The sequence below is a fragment of the Thrips palmi genome, unplaced genomic scaffold (genome assembly GCF_012932325.1).
Source record: "Thrips palmi isolate BJ-2018 unplaced genomic scaffold, TpBJ-2018v1 HiC_scaffold_5, whole genome shotgun sequence".
NCBI classification, from domain to species: Eukaryota; Metazoa; Arthropoda; class Insecta; order Thysanoptera; family Thripidae; genus Thrips; species Thrips palmi.
Genome location: NW_023144632.1, coordinates 1,718,205 through 1,744,179, shown reverse-complemented (window position 1 = coordinate 1,744,179; position 25,975 = coordinate 1,718,205). Strand labels below are relative to the sequence as shown.

General features: G+C 45.8%; 3 protein-coding genes across 3 annotated transcripts in view; 1 reads left to right on the top strand and 2 right to left on the bottom strand.

Moving 5' to 3' along the window:
* Positions 1-10,876, top strand: part of LOC117650729 (fidgetin-like protein 1) — a 32,996-nt gene extending 22,120 nt beyond the window's left edge. The window contains exons 6-18 of the mRNA XM_034394320.1: positions 7,527-7,693; positions 7,970-8,011; positions 8,084-8,146; positions 8,243-8,291; positions 8,402-8,443; positions 8,524-8,680; positions 8,752-8,999; positions 9,082-9,190; positions 9,285-9,402; positions 9,604-9,718; positions 9,824-9,952; positions 10,032-10,229; positions 10,309-10,876. Coding sequence (XP_034250211.1) covers positions 7,527-7,693; positions 7,970-8,011; positions 8,084-8,146; positions 8,243-8,291; positions 8,402-8,443; positions 8,524-8,680; positions 8,752-8,999; positions 9,082-9,190; positions 9,285-9,402; positions 9,604-9,718; positions 9,824-9,952; positions 10,032-10,229; positions 10,309-10,413 — 1,542 coding nt within the window. The 3' untranslated portion in view covers positions 10,414-10,876. The remainder of the gene's footprint in view (positions 1-7,526; positions 7,694-7,969; positions 8,012-8,083; positions 8,147-8,242; positions 8,292-8,401; positions 8,444-8,523; positions 8,681-8,751; positions 9,000-9,081; positions 9,191-9,284; positions 9,403-9,603; positions 9,719-9,823; positions 9,953-10,031; positions 10,230-10,308) is intronic.
* LOC117650730 overlaps positions 1-25,975 on the bottom strand; it is a 225,683-nt gene that overhangs the window by 100,813 nt on the left and 98,895 nt on the right. The gene's annotated exons all lie outside the window — the stretch shown is intronic.
* Positions 10,975-14,360, bottom strand: LOC117650856. The gene is made up of 6 exons (XM_034394469.1): positions 13,432-14,360; positions 12,954-13,285; positions 12,500-12,857; positions 12,219-12,416; positions 11,805-12,141; positions 10,975-11,699 (listed from the first exon to the last, which is right to left on the bottom strand). The coding sequence occupies exons 2-6, from the start codon at positions 13,280-13,282 to the stop codon at positions 11,464-11,466; spliced, it is 1,458 nt and encodes a 485-aa protein (XP_034250360.1). The 5' UTR covers positions 13,283-13,285; positions 13,432-14,360; the 3' UTR covers positions 10,975-11,463.

Sequence of the window (25,975 nt, the reverse complement as noted above, 5' to 3'; positions counted from 1 at the left end):
CTCGACACATATTGCAAGGCAACGCAGCCTATCCGGCTGACAAAAATTGTGTGGAAGCACACACAATAAAGCTCGACACATATTGCAAGGCAACGCAGCCTTTCCGGCTGACTAAAAATGGGTGGAAGCACACGCATTAAAGCTTGACACACATTGCAAGGCAACGCAGCCTTTCCGGCTGACAAAAATTGTGTGGAAGCACACACAATAAAGCTCGACACATATTGCAAGGCAACGCAGCCTATCCGGCTGACAAAAATTGTGTGGAAGCACACACAATAAAGCTCGACACATATTGCAAGGCAACGCAGCCTTTCCGGCTGACTAAAAATGGGTGGAAGCACACACATTAAAGCTTGACACACATTGCAAGGCAACGCAGCCTTTCCGGCTGACAAAAGTTGGGTGGAAGCACACACAATAAAGCTCGACAAAAATTGGAAGGCAACACAGCCTTTCCGACTGACAAAAATTGGGTGGGAGCACACACAATAAAGCTTGACACAAATTGCAAGTCAACGCACTTTGAAGCGCACAGCAGGCAAAGGACGACAAAAATTGAGTGGAAGCCCACACAGCAAAGCTCAACAAAAACTGGCACGCAGGGAAAGGATCAGGAGTTGGGAACAATGAAGGAGGGTTTTACATTAATTGCAATGGAGGTTTTCTCTGAACACAAATACAGAAAGCTCACCCACTCAGATTATTAACATTCGATGCAAAGTGGGTTTAATACGACGGATCCTCTCTTGTAAGACACTTACAACATAACCCCATCCAATACCTGAAAAGAGGGACAAAAATGAATACAGAACTTGTTTTTCTTTTTTATGAGGAAAAGTTAATACTGATCTGGTAGTGTACTGAGAGGCAATGTACGCTACAGGCACTGTATATTTCTCTAATAGTCTATGATGTCACTTACCTGGCTTCACATTTGACAGACACTGTAATCAAGTCAATCCAGCATATTAAAAATCGATTACTGGTTCAGGCGCAGGCGGTAGAACTTCTAGGTGCACCCTACAAGTAGCAGTAATCTGTTGAAGAAGAATATTTATGATTTAAATCAAAAGCATCTACAAAAAAATAAAACAAGATTTTTAAAAAAAATGGCATGGATAGAGGAAAGAAAAAAGTCAATGCAGAAGATATGACAAATAAGGCAAACAAAAATAAGATACAGAAATAACGTACCACTTCAGGACTGTTCATGCCGCCAGTTTACGAAGGGCAGCTTCCATATTGGTTACCTAGTTTTGACTCGGTTTGGTTTGCGGCTCATCATTCTCAAATTCGGAGAGGCACAGCTCTACTTGCACCTAGAAATCAAGAAATCAGAAAAGAAAATCAGTCCCATCTAGTCGAGTAGTAGATATATTCAAGACAGAACCACAATTAAACCACAGAAAAACACTCGAGCACACTCAAGAAAAGCTTTCAACTAAAAACAAAACTGAGTCTGAATGAAACACGGAAATAACAACATTAATGAGGGAGCAGTTTAAAGAATAGAACCTAATGAACCTCTATATCTGAATATAATAATCTACATGAAAGGAATAAGCAACTAAAAACTAATGTACCTGCATCTTTTTATAGTATCTGCTGAGGCAGTTTCCGATCTTCTTGTAAAGTTGGGGTGATTCTCAAGCTGCTCGATAAATTGGAAATCCTCACCGGCAGTCCCTCCATCCACTTTGTTTCCCAATTCAGTGGCAAGCACATAACTGTCCATGTCTTCAAGTACAGCAACCGATCCTGGTGCACTCTCTCGTAACCTTTCCTCAGAGCTACTCGATCAGCTTTGCAAATGGATGGCTAGAAAACAGACATCAGGAAAAAAGAATAGTTTTAGAATAACGCTTTCAAATGGCTGTTGATGCAATTAAAAACACAACAAGGTTCCAGTCAAACCACAACACAAACTATGGCTGTACCACTCTGACCAGATGATAGGTTAAAATTAATGATAATAACAGTATAAAAATCAGCGTTGCGACTGGGGAGGAAATTCAGTGCATTTCAATTGCTAGAATTTACGCCGGCAACAGGTGAACCGGCCGGCTTGCTTTAAGTAAGCCTAGGCCAGGTTCTGCCAGAAACACACAACCAAGTACAGGTTAGGTTGCTAGGACACAACTTGCAGATAACGGCAAATTGTCAGGATATTTTTCTTTCAACTGGAAAATTGGTTGCGGAAAAATCCAAGCTACACGACATGTATTTTTAAAGATTCCAAGCTTTGTGCGTTTAACCTTTCTGTGGGCCAAGACGATACGGACACCGAACCAATTCAGACAAACAAATGATGAATATAGAAATTTGTACGTTACCTTTCGATCCATCGCAAGCCTAGACGGGTTTCAATTGTTTGCGCAAACCAAAACTTTGTTAAATTATTCACTTATTTCTCCAGAAATGTTTGCTTTTCCGCTAGGGGAATACGTTCGGTCGGATCAGCGTCGCCCGTGCTTCGCAGCCTATGACTCATCCTTTCTTTGTTCTCCCGTGCTCACATACCAACAATACAAGCCTAAAACACTGCTCTTTAATTATGGACGAATTCTGAGTTTGAAACTATTTTAGTTATACGACATGGTATGGTAACGTTAAAATATCTGTTTTAATCTGGAGGCGTTAATGATGCGTCCTTGCAGGTGCCTCGTATGTATGCAAGAAAATTTTGCACAGTTAGCAACTCTATCGAGACATGCCGCGGAATTCAAATTCAGTGGCCCCAATTCTTGCCTTATTTTTAACGCAGGCATGTTGCGTGCCTATAGAAATAAAAGTTCCGCTTTAATAATCTTCTTCGTGGCACAAGGAATGCTCCATTCTATTATTCTTACATTTTCGCACCAGAAATAAAGATGTCTAGTGACAGAATGAAGTTACTCCTACTCATGCATTTTGAATTACGTGAGTTCCACCGCGTTCGGACCATGTGATCGTCCTAGCCAATCAGCGGTCTTTGGAACGGAGGGACTACTTTTTCAACCTGTAGACGACACAAGTTTTCGTTTTAACTTTTTCAATACAAAAAATAACACGAATCATCCCGCAATCTGCCAAAACCGTCTCCCTAATATTCTATAGTGCCGTGAACCGGTTCCTTTCCCATCAAAAACAAGTCCCTTGACAGATACAAGCAATGCAGTTGAGCACCCGGTTCAGGCTGCAGGGTCCGGGTACTTCCCGCTGTTTGCAATGGGCCTGCAAGGCGAAAAGCAAAAATACCGATTTGTTGTATTGATGGAACGGTTTGACAGATGGGATTCATCTTCGAGAAAATGAAAGTTTAATGTAATGTGAGGGAGTTTTCAAAAACGCAGCTCGAAAGACATGATGGGAAGAAAGTTATTAAAGCTTGAAAATTCGGAGGTAGCGGGTACGTACGGCGCGCACCCGTTCCCAGCTCCTCGACCAGCGAGCCAGAATGCCCGCGTACGGTGGCGCGCAGGCGGGCACTTTTCTCATTCTCGTATCGTCCCACTCAATGTCGACTGAGACGTAGATACTTTTCCTCGAATCGTGCTAAAACTCGACCTGATGGCGTTTCGTACAGAATTAAACACTTTTCTACTTCTTTTAGAAAATTCCATATAAGGGTACTGACTAAATAAATAATTTTCTGGTGGACAATTTTTTTAGTATCAAGTTTATTTCCGAAAATCATTTTGTAAAACTGTTTTAAAATATCGCCAGGGCCATCCGCAAATTAGGGGACTTCGACATTTGGCCGTGGGTTATGGCCTAGGCCACTGCGCTGCCGGCCGGTGCCGTCCTGCGCCAAGAGTGGCCGGCCAGGCAACGCCGTCAAGTCGGGCCTGAGAGACCGGGGCTGCGATGGGACGGACTCTAGGCACGCCGTCGACGCCGCGGCGAGCGCGGCTGCGGTGGCTACGTAGGTGGTATTGTGCTAAGGTAAAATAACGAGACGAATTTGGTTGATGATGAAGATGGCGGCGTCCTGTTCGGAGCATAGGCTCCTGTGCGACGGACTCGGTGAAGCCCGGCCTTGTGCTCCCTCTTGTTCGCCTTCCACGTGCTCTGGCCCCGAGTGCTGCGCGCTGCGTGGACCTCGGGGGTCGACCTGGCGGTCGACGGCGAGCATGTAGGCGTTGGTACCTTCCGCGCCGTGCTGAACTGTCACCCCGACGATGCCTCCGGGATCCTGGTGGTCTCGGTGGCCTGCCCCGGGTCCCCGGGACCCTCTACCGGCTGCCTGGAGGCACCCTGGAGGCACCCTGGAGGCACCCTGAAGGCGCCCTGGAGGCGCCCTGGAGGCGCCGTGGAGGCGCCCTGGAGGCGCCGTGGAGGCGCCCTGGAGGCGCCGTGGAGGCGCCCTGGAGGCGCCGTGGAGGCGCCTGGGGGCGCCTGGAGGCGCCCTGGAGGCGCCCTGGAGGCGCCGGGAGGCGCCCGGAGGCGCCCTGGAGGCGCCCTGGAGGCGCCCTGGAGGCGCCCTGGAGGCGCCCTGGAGGCGCCCTGGAGGCGCCCTGGAGGCGCCTGGCGCTTCGCAGGGTAGGCCGTCCCGTCGAACAGGGCTGCACCGCTGCCCTGGGTACTTTGTGGCTGGTCGGACCCAAATTTGGGCTTCCCTCCACCAACCTAGCCTAACCTAACCTAAGGGCTAGACGGGCACATTGTGTCTTCTCGGACCCGATGCTGGCCTTCTATCCACAAACGTGGCCTAGCCTTACCTAAGGGCTAGACCAGTGGTTCCCAACCCCGGGGTCGCGACCCCACTTCCAAGAGAGATTGTTGCCGAACGGAGCATCTTAGACTTGCTCCAACCCTGGTTCTAAAACCAACAGCGTATTCATGACTTGAGCCTGAGAAGAGGAATCGAGGTGTGAGGAATGAAGAAGTCCGGTCCGGAAGGCTAGAAAAATTGCCATGGATCAGCCATTTTCGAATTTTCCATGCATGGCGTTAAGAAGGGTTTGATGGCGGACATTAAAACTCTCTCGTGAAACCACTTGTAACGAGTGACGACAAATCTCATTTTGTGAATCGGTAAACAAAAAAAAAACTGGGCGTGGGGGGAGGGGGAGGGGGGCGCCTCTGCTCCCGCTCGCCGCTGTGACACAGAGCGACCCGGGTAGCCCCACTCCCCCACACGCGCATACTCGTCCCTTCCGTCTCTTCCGCGTCCAGTCAGTGCCGGTCCTTCGGGCAGCCAGCAGTCGTCACGTCCACAGTCGGTAAGTGCTTTGCCCTTCCAGCGTAATGAGTCATTTAGCGTAAAATGTGACAAATGAGAATTTGCGTTAGTCATTCTTCGTGGATAAGGGAAATATGGAAAGGAAGAAAGACATTGGACTAAATAAGAGGAGAACTGCGCCAGCGGATGATGAACCCATTTTTCAAAATTATAACACGTAAAACTGGACTGCTGAGATCTCATTTATTAGGTTTGGCTTTGGGTCTTTTTATTTTATTTTTTTGGGGGCGCGGCGGGGGAGTAAGGGGGGGGGGCAGTTAGGAATTTTTAAAGCAGTTCAGACATGGGTGGATTGCCTGAGGGGGCAAAGTAAACCCGTACAACTGGGTACGCGGGTTTGCCCGGAGACCACGCAAATTTTAGGGTTCATTATTTAAAATCTAGAGTGACGGCACCCGATGAAGTTATGCATTTATTTTGCGATGGCCGTTCAGCTGCTTGGCTTCTGCACAAAGATCGTCAACGGGTGGATCGCGTTGGATCGTGCTCGCCAACGTCGGTCCGGGTCGGTCCCGAGCCAAGCCCTGGCGGCCCCGGCCGGTGACTCGCTCAGCTTCGAATCCCGGCAGAAAGCCTGCATTTTTGTCGGTCTCTAGCACCTTTCAGGTTCTTGAAAAAGAATCTCCACAGTATTTATATGTGCCGTGAAATGTTAGTTGCGGTTGCAGCTCTAAAATCGCGAAAAAAAAAATAGCGCCGCCGGGACTCGAAGCTGGTCAACGGTTTGGGCCAAAACCGGCGCTCCGGTTTGGTTCGGAACCGACCCGAACCGACGTTCGCGAGCACGATCCAGCGCGATCCACCCGTTGACGATCTTTGCTTCTGCATGCCTGGCCGGTGTTACCCGAAGCCCTTTGGCACCGCGGCGCCGGCGGAAGGCGGCCCGCCGGCGCGCGGCGGAGTTGACGCCTTGTCAGCAAAACAACGCAAGCAAGATGGACCATTAAAACCAGGCGGCGGTTTGAAGGTCACGTGCATAAATTTTTCGCGAAAAGAACATTCCTCCGCCCTCCCCATGTTTTATATTTTTCGCGCTTTCCGGGATGGCTTGGACTCATGCATCCATCGGGTCGTCGCTCTATCTCTGTCACACTCATAAGGCTCTCCATAAGGGTGCGAGAGAGACAGAGCGACGAACCGCACCGCCTGTTGCGGGCGTTATTGCGCCGGGCAACCCCTCGAGAAATCCTGTGTCCCCTGAAGCCTTAGAAATCTCTAGAAATCCTAAATCTTTCCCCAAAAAAGCAAAAAAGGGCAGATTTTTTGCGTGAAATTGGATGAAATCTTGCAAAATCTCTTGTCTTAGGAAATCTTGTGTCCCCAAACATCGAACGTGGTTGCCCCCTCGCATTGCGCCCATGCTTTGCCGCCTTGCAGATCGCAGCCCTCCCCGTCTCCCCGCCCCCCTCCGCGGTGCTATCGCTGCGTGTCTGCATTGGTGCCCGCCTGACCTCGCATTCAGACCACCGCTCAGCACTTATTCCCCAAGCCTGCCTGCCACTGGCCGTGCGGAGCAGCAGAGGCGCGTGCCACAGAAAAGTCCGCCACCGAAGCTTGAGCTACACCTCGCAAAATAATGCGGGCATCGGTCAGTGTTTGATCTGATCGGAAGCAAAGGCTTGGGCGGCTGAGTCCATAGGCAGGGAGGAATTCCATGGCCGGCCAGAGCGGGCACCGTGGCCAACACGAGTGTTCGGCGACCAGCAAGCTCCACCGTTCCTTTCGCTGTAGTAGCTTTCTTGCGAGCTCCAGCGACAGGTGGGGCGGTCCTCCTTATCTAGTCCTCCTCAGAGCTTCGATTTGTCCACGGATTTCGATACATAGTAAAAGTATTTTGAGTTTGGAAGCCGTTGATGAAAAGTCCAAGTGTAATAAGAGCACACGTTTTATGAGAAAGCTTTCATTTAATAACTGTACGTTTCTAAGCCTACTTGGGGTTCTGTTTCTAGCCATGGATCAACTCTGGCAGCTCTTGCAACAGATGCCACCACAGCAGCAGCCCCCCCTACTACAGCAGCCTTCCCATCTGCAGCTGCTGCAGCAGCCTCCTCTTCTGCAGCTGCTGCAGCAGCCTCCCCACCTGCAGCAGCTTCCGCAACCTCCCCACCTGCAGCAGCTTCCGCAGCTTAATCAACTGCAGCACCTTCAGCAGCAGCTGCAGCAGCAACGGCAGCTGCAGCGGCAGCTGCAGCGGCAGCTGAAACAGCAGCAAAAGCAGCAGCAGCAGCCGCAGCCGCAGCAGCAGCAGCCGCAGCAGCCGCTGCTTGAACAGCAGCCGCAGCAGCCCCTGCTTGAACAGCAGCCGCAGCAGCCGCTGCTTGAACAGCAGCCGCAGCAGCCGCTGCTTGAACAGCAGCCGCAGCAGCCGCTGCTTGAACAGCAGCCGCAGCAGCCGCTAGAGCAGCAGCCGCTACAGCAGCAGCCGCTTCTGCAGCAGAGCAGCAGCAAGCTCCCTCCGCGAGCAAGGTATTCGGTCTGACAATATTTTTTTGTCCAATATTATCTGGCAATTGTATTACTCCAGGACAACTTGAATTTGGGATGATTCCCAAGGAGAACAGGTAGTCAAAATCAAATCAAACTGACATCAAATGATGTCATTTGGACATCAAAATGGACCAAATTTTGACCAAAGATCGCTCATTTTGAGGTCATATTGACATAATTTGGACTTTTTTGTTCTCCCTCCCTGTTGTTTATAGTCGCTTTTTAATCCATTTCTTACCAACGCTTCTCTTTCAGCGAGGTGTCATCAGTCAGCAGTGTTAGTGAAGCAAAGAAAAGGTATGCACGAACATTATTTCTTTTACGATAATAAATGCACATGAAACCTGAAGATTGGGTTTTTGTCTGCAGCTCAGAGATTAGTGCAGTGCCGAATTTAAAGGCTGCAAAAGCTGCAATAGCAGCAAGGGAAAGGTATGTGTGAACATTATTTATTATTTGATAATCAATATGGCATGCTGCATTCACTACAAAATAAAATTTAATGACAATCATTCATTTCGGGAGCAGTATTACCATAAGCTCGGAGTCTGAGCTGGATGATTGCGATTTTCTCGAGGTAAACTTTTCTATAATTTAATCATTTATGCTTGTGTACTTTTCCAAACTACTCAATTTAAATTGAAATTGGGATTACTTCAGTTAATACTTATGGCTTATCTATTTCAGACAAATAGCAACCTTGTTTCAAAAGAAACTGGCCAGGCAAATGTAACAATGGATTTACCTTAATTATTTTTTTTTAGAACTAATTACGTTTGGCTTGTTTATGGGTATAATTTTTTTTACAGCCAAATAAAAAGAAGAAGGTTGCAGAGAAAAATTCTGCTGGCAAGCCTGTTGGTGCCAGAGGGCGCCCACAGCACTCGAAAAATAAAACTGTTCCAAAAAACGCTTTGGTGCAGAGAATAAAAGAGCTGACTGCCAAGGGCTCAGCGTCAGTCATTAGTAAGAACCACTCAGGTACTTTCTTCTCTCGGTCTTAACTGTTCCAGTGAACATCTTTTTCCCTTCTTCAGATACTGATAGTGTGTCAGAACCAAGTGCGAGGAATCTCCGGTCAAGAGCCAATAAGTCTGACACTTCATCTTGGTGGGACACAAACTCCTCAGATCTGTGTTCTTCCAATGTTGACATTGGTTTTGACTTCACACCAAAGAAGCCACTTGATCCAGAGATGCTGGAGAAAATGGAGGCCTGCATTGTCAAGACCAACGCAACATGGGAGGACGTGATTGGTCTGCCCACTGTAAAGCAGCGCTTGAGAGTAAGTTCAATGAATTTCCTTGTTCAGTGATAAGAATAATGCATATTACTGTACTTATGTCTTTTGCCATTATGCGTTTCAGGAAGCAGCTGTTCTTCCCATATTGAGGCCTGATCTTTTTGTTGGGTTTAGGGCAGCCTCTAAAGGTGTGCTCTTGTATGGACCACCTGGCACAGGGAAGACCATGTTAGGTATTTATTGATCAACATATTTTTCATACATTGCATGCAAGCATTACAATTTTTATTTATAACTGATATGAACATGATGAATTATTGCTTCCAGCAAAGTGTGCTGCATCCTCAGGAAACTGTACATTTTTCTCTCTTACCTCATCTGACATAATGTCTAAATGGTTAGGTGAGGCAGAAAAATGCATCGCAACTTTGTTCCATCTTGCTCGGTAAGTATTCAAATTGGAAAACAGTAATTATTTTAGTGATGCTATTTTTCCTCTACCTATCACATCAATTTCAAAAGCGAAAACATGGCAACTTATGATAGCTTTCTGAATTGATTGCTTTATAGCGCATTGTCAGGTTGATAAAAGGAATGCTTCTAAATTTTAACCACTGTGGTGTTATCTATTCAACGCTTTTCCCAGGCAAAAGCAACCGTCCATCATTTTCATTGATGAAATTGATTCCTTGTTGACTACCAGAGGGCAGGGAGAACATGACAGTATCAGGCGGATTAAAACAGAGTTCTTAGCTCAATGGGTATGTAGATTTGTAAACGGCAGAATATAAGAATTAAAATTTAACTGTCATTAAATGTGAGAGTTTGCATGTTTTATCAATAATTTGAAATTTTATTTGCCACAGGATGGGCTTTCAAATGAGAAGGATGCCCAAATAATGGTGCTAGGTGCAACAAACCGACCTATGGACTTGGATCAGGCAGCCATGCGCCGGTTTGGGCAACACCTCTACGTGCCCTTACCTGACCTAGCGGTAAGAAATTATTCAAGTTTTATGCTAGTACTAAGTGCTGGTTCACCAAGTTTAACATTTTATGGAAAACACTTTTCAGGCTCGAAAAGCTATGTTTGAAAGATTTGCCAACAGCAAAGACATTAAAGTAAACCTTAGTCATGGGGACATCAGTCATTTGGGTCTAAAGTCATCCCAATATTCTGCTGCAGACATAGCCAATGTCATAAAAGATGCCTGCATGGCACCTTTGAGAGAGCTGTCTTTTGAGCATGTCAAGACAGTTTTATGTGATGAGGTAAAGTGCGGATTTAATGACCATCATTTAAGTTCAATGATATTAGTTAACTTATACTTTGCTTAAAATTTCTTTACAGCTTAGACCTGTGTGCAAACAGGATCTGGATGAATCCTTAAAAATCATAAAGGCGACATGCCAACCTGAGAGTATTCAGGAAATTGAGGCTTGGAGCAGACGGTAAACAACATCATCGATATGCATTAAATGAAGGGTCTTGCTTCCTGAATAAGCTCCCTATTTGATGATACAAATAAATGATTTGATTTGATATTCTAAAAATAAATATTCTTAAAGATAAATACACAAAGAAATACAACTTTTTAATTGTCTTTCCTCTCCTTGACAATGAGAAGTGTCACAGGAACCAGCAATTAAAATAAGTATAAAATTGAGATCTACCAATGGCATTCATTAAAAGTAAGGAAAGCACAACCAGATTCAACCAGCAATTAAAATAAATATAAAATTGAGATCTACCAATGGCATTCATTTAGAGTAAGGAAAGCACATTACAGTTGATCCAGGAAGCGGAAGAAGGGAATAATTCGACTTATCTCCAAATTGAGTTTTTATCTTATTATTTTGCCTCTGGATGGTTTGCATCATTACACCAAATTGTTTCACCGAATTCTTAATAGTTTAGGAGAAAATCCACATGAAAAATGGACCTAACTCAACTTGACCCCTTTTACAGTCTAAATTTCATCGGAAAATGGAGGTAACTCAACTAAAGTCCAAATGACTCCGTTGCACAAAATGGCAATAGGAGATAACTCAACTTGTGTCTTTATGAAACTAATGTAAAAAGAATTAACTCATCTCAACTCCACATCACTAGTTGGAAAAAGAGGTAACTCCAAAAATGTACCAGAGAAATATAGACTCTACGCAGACCTCAGCTCCACTTGAATTGTCTCCAAATTCCACCTTGTTTGGGAGAACTAAGTAAACATGGTTCTGTAGAACATTCCATCGTAAAGATTTAAATCACAAAAAGCGACCACAAAGTGATGCTACACTTTTAAAAAATTTTCACAGTTATTTCTTAGGGTTTTTGAACGAAAATCCAATTGCATCATTCATCTGATTTAAGTTAACCCTGCAAACAGTTTTTTGTTTCTCCTGAAAAATGATGAAAATTGAGTTATCCTCTTCTTTCGCTTCATGGATCAGTTTTCCATTCAGCTTCATATAATAGAGGTTTTGGATTACAATGGCTACTTATACATTCTTAGCTAAAATCATCATCAAATCCAAAACCTCTATTATATGAAGCTTGAATGGAACGTGATACCCTTCTTAAAAAATCTGTGCATGAAATACTTTTTTCCGAAAGTTCTTGCAGAAGGTCTTTTATCTTCTGATCGTTGGCAAGAACTGATGAACGCCTCTTCCTACTGGCTTTATTTACTGCATCCAGCACAGCAATATCTTGAGTGGCATCATCTTCCAACTCAAGAAAACCCTCTGCACATAAAAATGGGTAAAATATTTTTTAAACAACCACTAAATATGATAGCAATTAGAGTCCACACTAAAATTTAGCATTGGAAAATACTCAATTCAACTTACTAAGCAAGCAGAACACACTTGGGTGCTTGAACTTGAGTGCAGCTCTCAAGGTTCGGTTATCTGACTCACACGCATTGTTTGTACGGTCAGGACAATTGTAGACAGATAATATATCTGCCCTTCGTAACCAGTATTGTTCAAAATAATCAAAAAGAGACTTTAGTCTGTTGTAAACATGCTCCCTGACAGCACGGCGTTTAAGTTTTTTATAGCCAGATTCAATTTGGTTGCCAGGTAGGAATGCAAGGCCACACATTGACCTTGTTACAGAATTAGCAGAGTGATTCTGCCTTACAAACCTACCTAAGCGTAATTTTTTAGCTTTCCCGGCAATAGCCTGAAACATTCAACAGAGTACTAAGCAGCTTTAAAAAAAAAATTGTAGATTGAAAAATAAAATTTAGAAACACCAACCTTGCTTGAGTGAAACAAGCAGCCATGGATCAGTATATCCGGGAATTGAGCTTTGAGTGCGTTTATTTGAGCATCTTCAAAGTCACACATAGCTTCTCGAGGCCTAAAAGATGGTCGTAAATCTTTCAACTTTTGAAGAATGAGGTCGTAAGTTGTTTGATTTTTCTTTTGCATCAGAACACGTACCATAGGAACAATCTAAACAAGAACATAAAACATAAAGTTAACTTGATGGAATATAAATACCAATAAATTACATGAATCATAAAACAGCTCCTTACATGGTGTTTTCTTAGCTTCACCAGATTCCAAATTTGCCGGCATTCAAGTCCTGTAGGAGTGCAGAAAGTTGCATCTGCAAAAATCTTCTTTGTCTTTGCTAATTCATCTAACATCCTTTTGGATGCAAAAATTACAAAGGCAGTGCCCTCATTTCTGTCACCACCACTAGCAGCAAAGATGTTATCTTCTCCATCTAAGGTGTTAGCCAGACCTGAGTGTTCGTTAGATGAGAGCATCTCAGCCAAGTCTGGAAGAGTTCGAGGGATATGGGGCAGGCTGGTTCGCCTGGCTCTATCCATTGCTGGGCGGATGGTCACAAATGGGAGGTTTGCACAAACTGACCTCATAATTTCAGGGCTGTGAATATTAAAAGCCATAATTGAGTATAATATTCCAAACAAAGAAAATATCTATGAAAGTGTGTGCATAAGCAAATGAAGTTTTAGTACACACGGCATCATTCTCCGCTCTTCATTATAGATTTGCCGAAAAGAGGTGAAATCTCCTTTCCGGCAACGACTGAGGACAGCAAAACGAAACTTCTGTGTCTGGAAGTGCTGCTTGTTGTGATATGTGTGCCGTTGCGTGCATCGAAATTGGCACCCATTACTATCAACACTGGCACGACCCCGACACCAAACATTCCTCCACTTTCTGCACACACACTCAAGACTAATTCTCCCTCCTTTCATAGTTTTATTGTAGTAATAAGAGTGCCCATCAGGACCTTTGAAAATGTGTGAACCTTTCCTCACACCCTGGGTAACAGCTATATCAGCCATGGCCTGAAATAAAAGATGAAATATTAGTACAGGTACATTCTTAAAATGAAATTGGTATTGATGTCACGACCAGTCACAGCCATAATGGCATAATCAACAGGTCAAAACACAGGCAAAAGCTGAAAGTTTGTTGAATGGCATCAGCTTACCAAATTGTGGCGATGAACGGACAAACGAGAAAAGGATTGGCGTCGTTGGCGAAATGAAATCGATAGAGCGAGAGAGCAAGAGACGCCACAGGTACGGCTTTCAACATTTAGCCCTAGAAAAACTAGTGACACAGGTGGTTAGGTTTGATCCACAGGACCAAAACAGGTATCGTGCGTATAATCACCCGCACCCCTTCCATTCTTGGCAGCTGCTAGGCAGACGACGCGTACGACGCTTCTGCGCGTGGACAGTGTTGACCACGTACAACTTTATTTTAATTTTTCTACTTGATCATGATGAGTAAAAATCGTTGAGTTTAACTGAGTCGCGCTGATTGTCACTATTGTCAGCGTGATTCAGTTGGTGCCTTTTTACTGCGGCTACTCGCAAAGTACTAGGCTGCGAAGCACGGGCGACGCCGATCCGACCGAACGTATTCCCCTAGCGGAAAAGCAAACATTTCTGGAGGAATAAGTGAATAATTTAACAAAGTTTTAGTTTGCGCAAACAATTGGAACCCGTCAAGGCTTGTAATGGATCGAAGGGTAACGTATAAATTTCTATATTCATCATTTGTTTGTCTGAATTGGTTCGGTGTCCGTATCGTCTTGGCCCACAGAAAGGTTAAACGCACAAAGCTTGGAATCTTTAAAAATACATGTCGTGTAGCTTGGATTTTTCCGCAATCAATTTTCCAGTTGAAAAAAAAAATATCCTGATAGCCTGCCGTTATCTGCAAGTTGTGCCCTAGCAACCTAACCTGTACTTAGTTGTGTGTTTCTGGCAGAACCTGGCCTAGGCTTACATAAAGCAAGCCGGCCGGTTCACCTGTTGCCGGCGTAAATTCTTGCAATTGAAATGCACTGAATTTCCTCCCCAGTCGCAACGCTGATTTTTATACTGTTATTATCATTAATTTTAATCTATCGTCTGGTCAGAGTGGTACAGCCATAGTTTGTGTTGTGGTTTGACTGGAACCTTGTTGTGTTTTTAATTGCATCGACAGCCATTTGAAAGTGTTATTCTAAAACTATTCTTTTTTCCTGATGTCTGTTTTCTAGCCATCCATTTGCAAAGCTGATCGAGTAGCTCTGAGGAAAGGTTACGAGAGAGTGCACCAGGATCGGTTGCTGTACTTGAAGACATGGACAGTTATGTGCTTGCCACTGAATTGGGAAACAAAGTGGATGGAGGGACTGCCAGTGAGGATTTCCAATTTATCAAGCAGCTTGAGAATCACCCCAACTTTACAAGAAGATCGGAAACTGCCTCAGCAGATACTTTAAAAAGATGCAGGTACATTAGTTTTTAGTAGCTTTCATGTAGATTATTATATTCAGATATAGAGGTTCATTAGGTTCTATTCTTTAAACTGCTCCCTCATTAACGTTGTTATTTCCATGTTTCATTCAGACTCAGTTTTGTTTTTAGTTGAAAGCTTTTCTTGAGTGTGCTCGAGTGTTTTTCTGTGGTTTAATTGTGGTTCTGTCTTGAATATATCTACTACTCGACTAGATGGGACTGATTTTCTTTTCTGATTTCTTGATTTCTAGGTGCAAGTAGAGCTGTGCCTCTCCGAATTTGAGAATGATGAGCCGCAAACCAAACCGAGTCAAAACTAGGTAACCAATATGGAAGCTGCCCTTCGTAAACTGGCGGCATGAACAGTCCTGAAGTGGTACGTTATTTCTCTATCTTATTTTTGTTTGCCTTATTTGTCATATCTTCTGCATTGACTTTTTTCTTTCCTCTATCCATGCCATTTTTTTTTAAAGCTTGTTTTATTTTTTTGTGGATGCTTTTGATTCAAATCATAAATATTCTTCTTCAACAGATTACTGCTACTTGTAGGGTGCACCTAGAAGTTCTACCGCCTGCGCCTGAACCAGTAATCGTTTTTTAATATACTGGATTGACTTGATTACAGTGTCTGTCAAATGTGAAGCCAGGTAAGTGACATCATAGACTATTAGAGAAATATACAGTGCCTGTAGACTACATTGCCAAAAAAACAAGTTCTGTATTCATTTTTGTCCCTCTTTTCAGGTATTGGATCGGATTATGTTTAAAGTGTCTCTCAAGAGACGTATTAAACCCACTTTGCATCAAATGTTCATTATCTGAGTGGGTGAGCCTTCTGTATTTATGTTAAGAGAAAACCTCCATTGCAATTTATGTAAAACCCTCCTTCATTTCTCTCAACTCCTGATCCCTTCCCTTCATGGTAGTTTTTGTTAAGCTTTGCTGTGTGTGCTTCCACCCAATTTTTATCAGCCTTTTACTGCGTTGCCTTGCAATTTGTGTCGAGCTTTATTGTGAATGCTTTCACCCATTTTTTGACAGCCTTTCCTTGTGTTAAGCATTGCTGTGTGTGCCTTTCATTTGAAGCTTTGGTTGTGTGCCTATTCGTTTTACACCTGTTGCCTGCTTTTCTTACTTCTATACCTATTTTGCTTACGACCCACCTTTCCTTCGCCTTGCCCCTTGTTTCCAGCTTTATCCATTTCCCTCTCCGTTCACAGTTATCGCATTCTCTGCCTTTGTATTCTTTATTAATTTTTTCCAGATTCTTCTTTCAGGTGTGTTTGACTGGGTTTTGTTTCAAAACATGTAATCTTATTTTAATCTTTTAAATAACTTTACATTATAGTCTGAAAGCTATGGACAAGATTAATATCATGTCCCATATTGTTTGTTGGCCCACTCTTGGCCCATTTCTGAAATTAAATAAAATATTGTTTATATTTTAGGATGTTTTAACAAATAGTGTTTGGAGGAAAGGCTGATTTTAGTGTGAGTGAATGTTATTCTTTTCTTGCACTCCTATCCTGCACCCCCTTTCCCTGCATTGCTCCTAAAATTATTTGTGTTCCTTTTCCTAACCGCAGCCCTGTCTCACATTTTGTGCCGAGCCTCAGTTTTGTTGCTTCCATCCATTTGTGTAACCCTTCCCCAGCATTTTTATTTTAGCTTAGATATGTTGCTTTCATCCATTTGTTACCTTCCCCAGCATTCCCCTACATTCCAATGCCAAAGCATTTCCCTGTACTGGCCTTACTTTCAAGGCCCAGACCCACCCGTTCCCAAACAGAACAAGATCAGCCTCTCTCGGATTCTTTTCTTATCTTGTTTCTTTAGGTAATTACAATTATTCTACTGTCAACAGATTGAAATAGTTTATAATAAAGAATCTTATTTCTGATTACTACAGTGGCTGGCTGTTGGTTTTTTCTTCATGTACCAGAATTTCCCATTCATTAGCATAAGGCCTGCACATGATCGGAAAAAAAACAACTTAAATACGAAGTCAACTGCCAGCTGCAGAACACAAGTCTACAGTGGGTTCTACTCATAGCCTTACACATTCAAACTTTTTGGCAGGTACCCCAGCCAGTGGTGAATACTAATGTGGGCAAGGACTTTCTTTCACAGCGATCATAAAACTCTTGTGCTACTGAGTGGACAGAAAGTTACCCAGCAGGGAAGGCCTGGCCCTGGCTGGGCTCTAGCGCATTCTGGAGTTGCCTACCTAAACTTACGCACTTATGCACATCAGGGCATTGGTGGGTGGACAAGAGACACTCGCCATCCTGGCGGCGTTTCGTCTCGCGCCGTGGAGGTAGGCAACCCACCGTACTGCCGTGGTGCGTGGTGGCACCGCGTCTTTTGTTCGTTCGACGGGGCGGAGTCACCATGTCCGAGGCCGTGGCCGGCCGCACTGTGGCCGACTCCAAGCACCCTCCGATCTCGGACTGCGCAGTGCGCCGAGCCGAAGCGAGGCACCCCGCTGTCCCACCTACCTGGAGGGGTCGCGGCGTACAGCGCCCCGCTGGCGGCGTCCTGTGGCTCCTGTGCGACGGACTCGGTGAAGCCTGGCCTTGTGCTCCCTCTTGTTCGCTTTCCGCGTGCTCTGGTCCCGAGTGCCGCGCGCTGCGCGGACCCCGGGGGACAACCTGGCGGTCACGGCGACAGTGGAGGTGCGCGCCGCGGCGAGCATGTGGGCGATGGTGGCCTCCGCGCCGTGCTGAACTGTCAACCCGACGATGCCTCCGGGATCCTGGTGGTCTCGGTGGCCTGCCCCGGGTCCCGGGGACCCTCTACCGGCTGCCTGGAGGAGCCCTGGAGGCGCCCTGGAGGCGCCCCGGAGGCGCCCTGGAGGCGCCTGGAGGCGCCCTGGAGGCGCCCTGGGGGCGCCCTGGAGGGGCCCTGGAGGCGCCCTGGAGGCGCCCTGGGGCGCCCTGGAAGCCCCTGGAGGCGCCCTGGAGGCGCCCTGGAGGCACCCTGGAGGCACCCTACCACTGTGCTGGGTGCGACATAGCCCACTTATTCCCAAGCCCCCCGCCCTGGACCCGCAGGGCCGCCTTGGAGGTAGGCAACCCATCGGGGCCGTCCTCCTCCCTCCCTCCCCGAGGGATGACTAAGCAGAGGTCGGACAACTCAGTAGGTCGGACAACTGTCTTCGACAGCAGGGGAAAATTTCTAGCGAGTGGCCAGCAATATAAATATTGCCACGGGATTATTTTTAATAGGGTCGGGCAAGTGGGAGGTCGGACAAGTGAGCCGCACCGAGAAAATCACCTATGTTTTTTTTTGGTATGGGTAAAGCCCCGGGCCCACTGAGGGGAGCCGGAAAAACTTCGGGTGATGCGGGGACACTCCCAAAAAATTCCTGTCGACGCCGTTAATTTTTTACCAATGTTTGCTGTTATGCAATTCACGGTTTTGCTGTGAACTAGTTCACGGCGTTCACTGTGATCTCGGTTACAGTGTTCACTGTGATCTGGCCACAGTAAACGCCGTGAATTGGAGCCTGCTTTGCAGCACTTCGGTGCCAGCGGCGTCCAAATCACAGTGTTTACTGGAACCAGATCCAGTGAACACCGTGAACAATCACAGTGAATCGCGTGAGCAAATCACAGTAAACGCTGTGAATTAAGCTACAGTGAAAACTGGTAATAAATTAAAGGCGTTGACAGGACATTTTTGGTAGAGTGGAGAGGGGAGAGGCCGCTAGCAACCGGGTATCGCCATTGGACTTGGGTGGGGTTGTGAATTAATTTTGGGGTTTTTACTGAACGATAGCGAAGCCCGCTACTCAGGTGGGGGTTAAAAAATTTTTCCGGTCTGCGTGCTACTGTGTCCGCGCTACTACTCCTGAACGGCTCATTGATTCGGTTGGGTTTTGCAGGGTCGTTGGGTGTATTCTTGGGTTGCTAACCACTAAAATCCAGCTATCAAAATGCGCTCGGTCATTGCAACTAAAAAATACTTAAACAACGGCACAAAAGGCAAACTTCTAAATGACTTTTCTTCTCCTGCAGAGGTTTACAACATTTCATAGGTTTTGGAGGGTGCAGATGACGTAAAAGTAATCTATTTTGACCTCTAAATCAAGATTTTTCCTAAATGGGCATAATGTAACCACAATTCCGAGACCCCGTACTAAAACAAGGGCGGGGCGGAGCCCCCCAGCTCATGTGTCGAAACCGAATGCTGTTGAGACTTTCGATCATGTCTCTTTGAATGCCGATGAGTGGCGAAAGGGCGTGCCGAAGGCAAGGCAGCGCCGCATGCCAAGGTAGGTGTGAACCCCATGCATGGCTTGTCGGACGGAACGGCGCAGCATCGCGAAGCTAGCCACAGTCAAGCGTACCCCCGCCTTATATTTTACTTCTTCGTATGTTCCTGCCCTATGTCATTTTCTTCAATACAGAAGATGTGTTTTGAAACGCACTTGTTTTTAGTTTCCGTTCGAATAGATTACTTCAAAGAAGGTCTGGCCCGGAAGAAGCAGTACAAAAACAGAAGTAAGAAATTGCAGTTTCTATGAGAAATATACGCTGCGGATCCTCAGGGCAGCGTATATCTATCATAGATACTGCAATTTCTTACTTCCGTTTTGGTACTGTTCTTCCGGGCCAGAGCTTGCTCATTGGGACGGATTTTTTTTTTGGCGCTCTACGTCAGAGTTTTTTCGAGCTGTAATGGTCAGGGCGGGCCCCAAAATTTGGGCATTGAGATCTAGCCTTTCATATCCTCAAGCATTCAAATTTAATTCGACACGTTTTAGGCAGGAGAGATATTTTCCGCAGAGTCTGCACTTGTCCCAAAGTACCGGGGCACGTTGGGACAGATCCGGGGCACATTGGGACAGCAATGAAAAAATCTGGATCGAAGTCGTGCTTTTATTTTTCGGACCCCCAAGTTGTAGAAAAAGTTATGCTGAATAGAATGAGCGCAGACTCGGATCTCTGGTGCCAAGCGTTGGGAAAGATACGCTGCTTTCAATGGAATAGTATTATTTTTCGGGGTTTTTTCGACCTGTCTACTCGAGAAAACCCTGAAGTAATGACTTTAGGACCACATGCAAAAGAAAACTTTTTTTTGTTTGGACGAGACAAGACAATATATGTACAATTCATGTTTTTTTGCTATCCACATGACCCAGTACCCTCACCCTGTCCCAATGTGAACTGAGCCTTTTAAAAAACGTCAACTCGGTCTGGGGCCCCTTGACCTCAAGACCAGGCTCCGCGCGATGCCCCTTTTTGACGTCCATTGAACCAAGGAACACTTTCCTAACCTCGGCACGATCATCCGACGTGCTTTTCGACGCTAAAAAGAAAAAAAAATTAAAAAATCGTGCTACTTTTTCATCGTTTTTCGTGGAATCGAATTTCCCAAACCCACGTTTCTTATTCAAAAGCGCCCATTTGTGTCCCCGAGTTGTGGAAACAGTAAACCAAATAACGCTCTATCATGGTCAATTTTCTGGAGAACCTGACATAACCGGAAGTTGGAAATATTGAAGGTGTCCCAATGTACCCGGTGTCCCCCTGTACCCCACCTTCCCTTACTCTATTCGGGTCGATTCTAGGGGCGGACCCCCCCAGCCTGGACAACTGGTAAAGTTACAAGGGTTCAAGATCGTTTTATCTGTAGAGGAAGCAACTCTATCTAGAATGAAGAGGGGTATGGGGGGCAGCCCCCAGCGCGCAGAGAGGCAGGACTAGCCAGGGAAAAAAGAAAAAAAAAAAAGAGATGGCGAGACAGAGACTACCAAAAAAAAGGGAAAAATAAAAAAAGAGATGGCGAGACAGAGATCGTAAAAGAAATAACAGGAAAAGTAGCGATATACATCGGCAACTTTGGCCCGTCCCGTACATTAAGAAACGTACGAATTTCACCTATGTTTGACCCCGACGGAATAAAACCTGAATCTGGGGTTAAAATTAATGTCATTTTCGTCATCAGCACCCTTAAAAACATCAGAAAAAATGCAAAAACTCGAATAAAAAAAATGTTCAAAAAATACCCCGCTGGGATTTGAACCCGGGTCCGAACTTCTCCGATTCGCTGGAAACTGGCACCATTGTTTTTTTCTCGTCGCCCCGTTTCCCAAAAATACCCTTACATGCCCTCCTAGCTGCATCCGTTGCCGAGATCCTCCTGACCCCATGAAGACCATGATGCACCTGCAGCAGCGCCCCGGAGCTCGGATCGGATTTGCTGCCACCGGGGGGTTTCTTAGGGTCACCCAAGGAGGCTGCATACCAATTTGGTCAAGATCGGACCACGGGAAGTCCTCGGACGAACGGACGGACGGACGCACAGCAGGGATCATACTATATGCCCGTCCCTCCGTCATTTTTTTTACAAAACATGAACGGGACGGGCCAAAAATCAGCGGCGGAGTCAGAGAAGCTCTTCAAGAGGAAGCAGGCCCACGACAAGGAAAACAGAGACCGCTCCAAAGGTCTGCCCTTCAAAAAACGATTTTTTTTTTTAGGTACCGAAGGCATTGACTTTTGTTATTTTAATGTTGACATTCAGTCATACCTTGCGAGGGTACATTCTTTTCAAATAGCAACAGTCTGTGCCATCATTGCTGTAAATGAAAATGGTATCCATTTCAACATTCAACCCGGGTTTGAGACCTAGTGGGAGAAGAGTTAGCCAGAAGGGTAGTCGGGCCAAAAATATCATGCAGTTTGACCAGCAAACCAACCTCGTCGCCCAGTACATGAAAGGGGGGTCTGAGGGGCCCCGAGCCCCCTAGCATACAAGTTGGAACCGAATGCTGCTTTGATGTGCGATGGTGTGTTTCTGTGGCTGTTAACGGCGAGATTCAGCCAAAGGCAGGCCAGCGCCGCAGGCCACGGAAGGTGTTTATGCCAGGCGTGGATTGTTGGAACTGGCGCAGCATCACGAAGCCCGTAACAAGACACAGTCTGGCGTACACCTACCTTGAAGATACATTCTACTTGAAATCTTCACCTCAAAGTGCTCTACTCATTGCTGCAACTTTACTTTCTGTGACAAGCAGAAAGCGCCGCAGGTCAAGGTAGGTGTAAACGGCAGGCGTGGATTGTCGTATCTGGCGCTGTATCGCGAAGCCTGTTACAACAAGAAATATGTCGCAAGTACACCTACCCTGTTTCTACGGCCATACCGATTCCAAATTGGCAAGAACCCTCATATGACAACAGCGTGAATACGAAGAGAGCAAGACGTGAGAGTCGACAAAGTATTTCTTACAATTCAAGATCCATTTGCAAAGTGTACTCTCCTGGAGAAAGAGCTAGGGCACTTCGGAGGAAATCCCGACCGGAAGTCAGCGACAGAACGAAAGAAACACACGAACGTCGCATGCACTGCCATGAGGAGCGGTGGTGGGGGCCGGGTTGGGCAAAGTAGGGGCAGAGTCCTCGCGCTGGCGCGCGCTGCCTTCACCCCCGCTCCGCTGATATCGACCCCTCCACCGCTCAGCACAGCCGCGCGACGCTCTCTTGTTTCTGCCGTTCTGTCGTTGACTTCCGGTGTATGTTTGGTTTGTAGTAGCCTATCGAAGTCTAGGGCCTATGAGGTCAAACCGTCTTCTGTAAGTCATTGCACGTGCCACGTATGCCATTTGCATGAAGAATTCGATAAAGTATTATTTGAACCAATTAATCTCAGAGACTAAGGGGAAGGTGATATTAGCTCGTTTTGCTTTTCTTGCGTTGAAGTATCTGGACACGGTGAAGGGGATCTGGAGCAAGACGTGCTCTGTCACACCCAATTTGCACGATCTCATCTGTGCCACTTGCACATGTTGACCGACCTGGACCTGGGCTTTATTATACGGGTATTGCGTACCCCTTTATCTACATTGGTGGCTCGCAATGTTACGTTCCAATTCATATTGAAGAAAGGTTAGCTGAGAAAACTTTGCTGAGTTCCATTGATATTCTGCTTATGTTTAATGTGGTCGAATGAATACAAAACATGTAGATCAAGTCTCAAGAAGTGTGTCCCTGGGATCCGTTGATTCAGAATCATTTTCTTGCAAATCCTTCAGGCCTTCCTTTAGTTGTTGCATTATTGGATAATGCACTCGGTCAACAACAGCCTTTCCTTCACTGATGAAAGCTTGCAAAGAAAAGTACTTCGCAGCACGAAGTGTTCTCCGGCTTCACTGCAAACCTAACTGTCTACTAAGTACACACTTACAAATGCATGCTTGTAAGTACACACTTACAAACGCATGCTTGGCCAAGTACACACTTACAAATGCATGCTTGCAAGTACACACTTACAAACGCATGCTTGACGCATGGAGTTAAACGGCCTCAAGCATGCGTTTGTAAGTGCGTACTTGCAAGCATGCATTTGTAAGTGTGTACTTGGCCAAGCATGCGTTTGTAAGTGCGTGCTTGCAAGCATGCATTTGTAAGTGTGTACTTAGTAGACAGGTTTGTAGTGTTGGTATTACGAACTCCCTTGCGAACTGTTTTCTTTGCATTGTAAAGAAATAGTTTGTGAGTTGCGAAGAAAAAAGCTTTCAACGTTGCTAAGCATTGGTTTGTAACGTTGCAAAACATTTTCTCTGCAAATTGCAAACAAACACTTCGCAATGTAACGAAAAAAGTATGTAAGAGAATTTTGCAATAAATGCCGGAGAGTACTTCGCAAGATTTTTCGAGTGTCCCTTAACAATCCAATTTGGCTACCTGCCCCTCCAGAACGGCAATTCGTCTCTGAAGATTTCTGATTATTTTCGCCTTCGTTCAATCACGTGCATCTCTTTCTGCTGAGGTGAGATGTTTCGTGAACGCATCATTTTGGGCGATTCGAGAGCGCGTGAGATTAGAGGGATTGGAGACTGAACAATGCTTTTGTGAAAGCGAAGAGGGATGCCAAAGCCCAAGTTGTGGAGCTCAGCTAGAAGCAGACGTAGTAGTCGCAAGTTTTGTCAGGCGAGGCCTCTTTGGGAATGAGGGTGAGTACCTCTGAAATGAGGCATGTGATAAGTCTTATTCTTGGAGGACGCGGAGGTAAGGAATTTTGATCTCTCCAGGGTGAGTGAACTCAACTTGTTTATACTCTGTCTCCTTTCTTTTCTGTGAACTTATTTTTGTTCTTATTTCAGGAGGAACTTGCTGTTGGCCATTCTGTTATGATTCCTGAGTCTATTAAAGATCAACTTGAAGTTGACTTCCGCAACAAGCCGTCTTCATTAGCTCGTGTCACCCCGAACTTGAAAGGGGGGTCAGGCCCCAGCATAAAAGTTGGAACCGGATGCTGCTTTGACGTGCGATCGGGTGAGAGTGTCTGCCGAAGGCAGACCAAGGAGGATGTAAGCGCCACCGTCGTAAACTGGCGTTAACTGGCGCAGCATCGCGAAGCCTGTTACGACAAGCCACTGTCTGGCGTACACCTACCTTGTATATTATTTTAATGTTTCTTTTTACAGGTGGAGACTAGCTATCCAATCATGTATTTGTTAAAATGTATTATTTGCAACTGGCCGAAATTGATAGACTGAGTAGGTTTCCAATTATATTCTTATGTTTTATTGCTAGTGTGCCATTTGACATTTTGGTTCTATCTATTAAAATTTAAATAAAAATTTAAAGTCTAGTCTATTCATCTTTTTTGATGAACGCCTCAAGTTTCACTGCCTCTGAATCAAAGCTTTTTACAAGAAATGAATGTAGGCTATGAACCGCCACGACCATCAGACCAGCACCCCCGCTATTGGGAAGCTAGGCAACCAGCCACACGCACCTGCAAGCCAGGCGTGCGTCCCTCCCCGGGGCTTCGGGCCAACGGCAGATCAGCCCGAATGCTGAACCGGACGGGCCCGCTGGCCCCAACCCTATAATGAGTCCGAACATGGGATTGCGGACATACCCGTAAAATGCCGATTTGGGAACATTCTGGAGCTTGGTCGGACCAATGTACGGCTCTGGGTCGGACTAGTCCGACGGACCTCTTTCGGCCTAAGACCCCGCTCGGGCAGATCTCGGATCAAATCTTTAATTTAAGCGAGGGTGACTTCCGCAAAACTTGGGTATGGCATCAACGCTCCAGTATCGAAGCCGTATAGGCAGTCTTTGGTAAAATTTTTGGTTCTACGATATGAGTCTGACAACGCCACGGAACACAAGAAGCCATTTGAACTGTCGTGTTTTTCAAGGACCCGTCATCTCAGCTACGACCCTTAAAGGGTCTTGGCCCCTGGTCCTTAGGGAGACCCGTCTGGCTAAGGTAGCTCCTTAGCCAAGCGTTTGTTTACATCACTGCAAATGCAACGGCGATACTTAAGTACATTTTACGGCGTGTGCTGGACCAATATCATCTGCTGATGATTACAGCACCTCAGACAGTTTCCAACGTTCGAAATTTAGTTCAACTGCTATCAACTATGACTTATCAAAGGTAAATTTACTGGGTTAAGTATTTTCTTTATGCTGTTGGTTGTTCAAAGATACCTTAATGTTATTGAAAATTTTTAGCCTACATCTAGTGCCTTTGGTACTCCGGGCACCAGCCAGTCCATTAGGACTCCGTTGCTCTTTGGTGGACATAAAGCAACATTACCATTAAATGTCGAACTCTGGACGTCATATGGTAAAATTCATTACTTTTGTTCCAAATTACCTTTGTTTATTTTTGTAATTTTCTTTTTGATTTGATACATTTAGAAAATATCTGTTTGGATCTAATTGTAACTGCTCTAACAGGATGACTGCCTGACAGAGATATTGGGTACCCGGGTCGGTCGCCGAATCAACTTTAGACATTCTTTAGGCATTTCGATGCTGCGATAATAATGCCCCACGCAGACTGTAAGAAGCTAAGTGTGATACGAATCGAACGCGAAAAGAATGCCATGTGTCGACCTTGCCCCACGCTCCCTTTTTGTTCCCTTCTCAGCTCTTTTTCGGCACTATCAACGCATTCTTTTTAAAATGCGGTACGACTTCTTCTCGACATTGTGACATCTTCCTATAACATTCTGGCCTGTCAGAAGAATGCGAACTGAAGGCAAAGGGAAGACCTTTTGGAGACGTCGAAAGAATGCGAAAAAGAGGTGCGTTGAAGGCCACGTCAACCAGCGTGGCCAGTATGAAAAATTGTGCGTTCTCATCACATTGGGTGTACCCTCCCCCCCCCCCGCCCCCCCTACCCCGCAGCTCCACCCCGCCCAGCCCTGCCCCGCGCCGCCCCGCCCCGCCCCGGCCCCGGCCCCGCGCCGCCCCCCGCTGCCCCGCGCTG

What these genes read in the sequence shown, in the direction of transcription:
- LOC117650856 (XM_034394469.1), bottom strand. Translation starts at nt 13,282, where the DNA reads ATGGCTGATATAGCTGTTACCCAGGGTGTGAGGAAAGGTTCACACATT. An exon ending in TGAAGCTAAGAAAACACCAT is followed by an intron (nt 12,417 to 12,499) that starts GTAAGGAGCTGT and finishes GTTCTTGTTTAG; the next exon opens with ATTGTTCCTATGGTACGTGT. An exon ending in AAGTGTGTTCTGCTTGCTTA is followed by an intron (nt 11,700 to 11,804) that starts GTAAGTTGAATT and finishes TTTTATGTGCAG; the next exon opens with AGGGTTTTCTTGAGTTGGAA.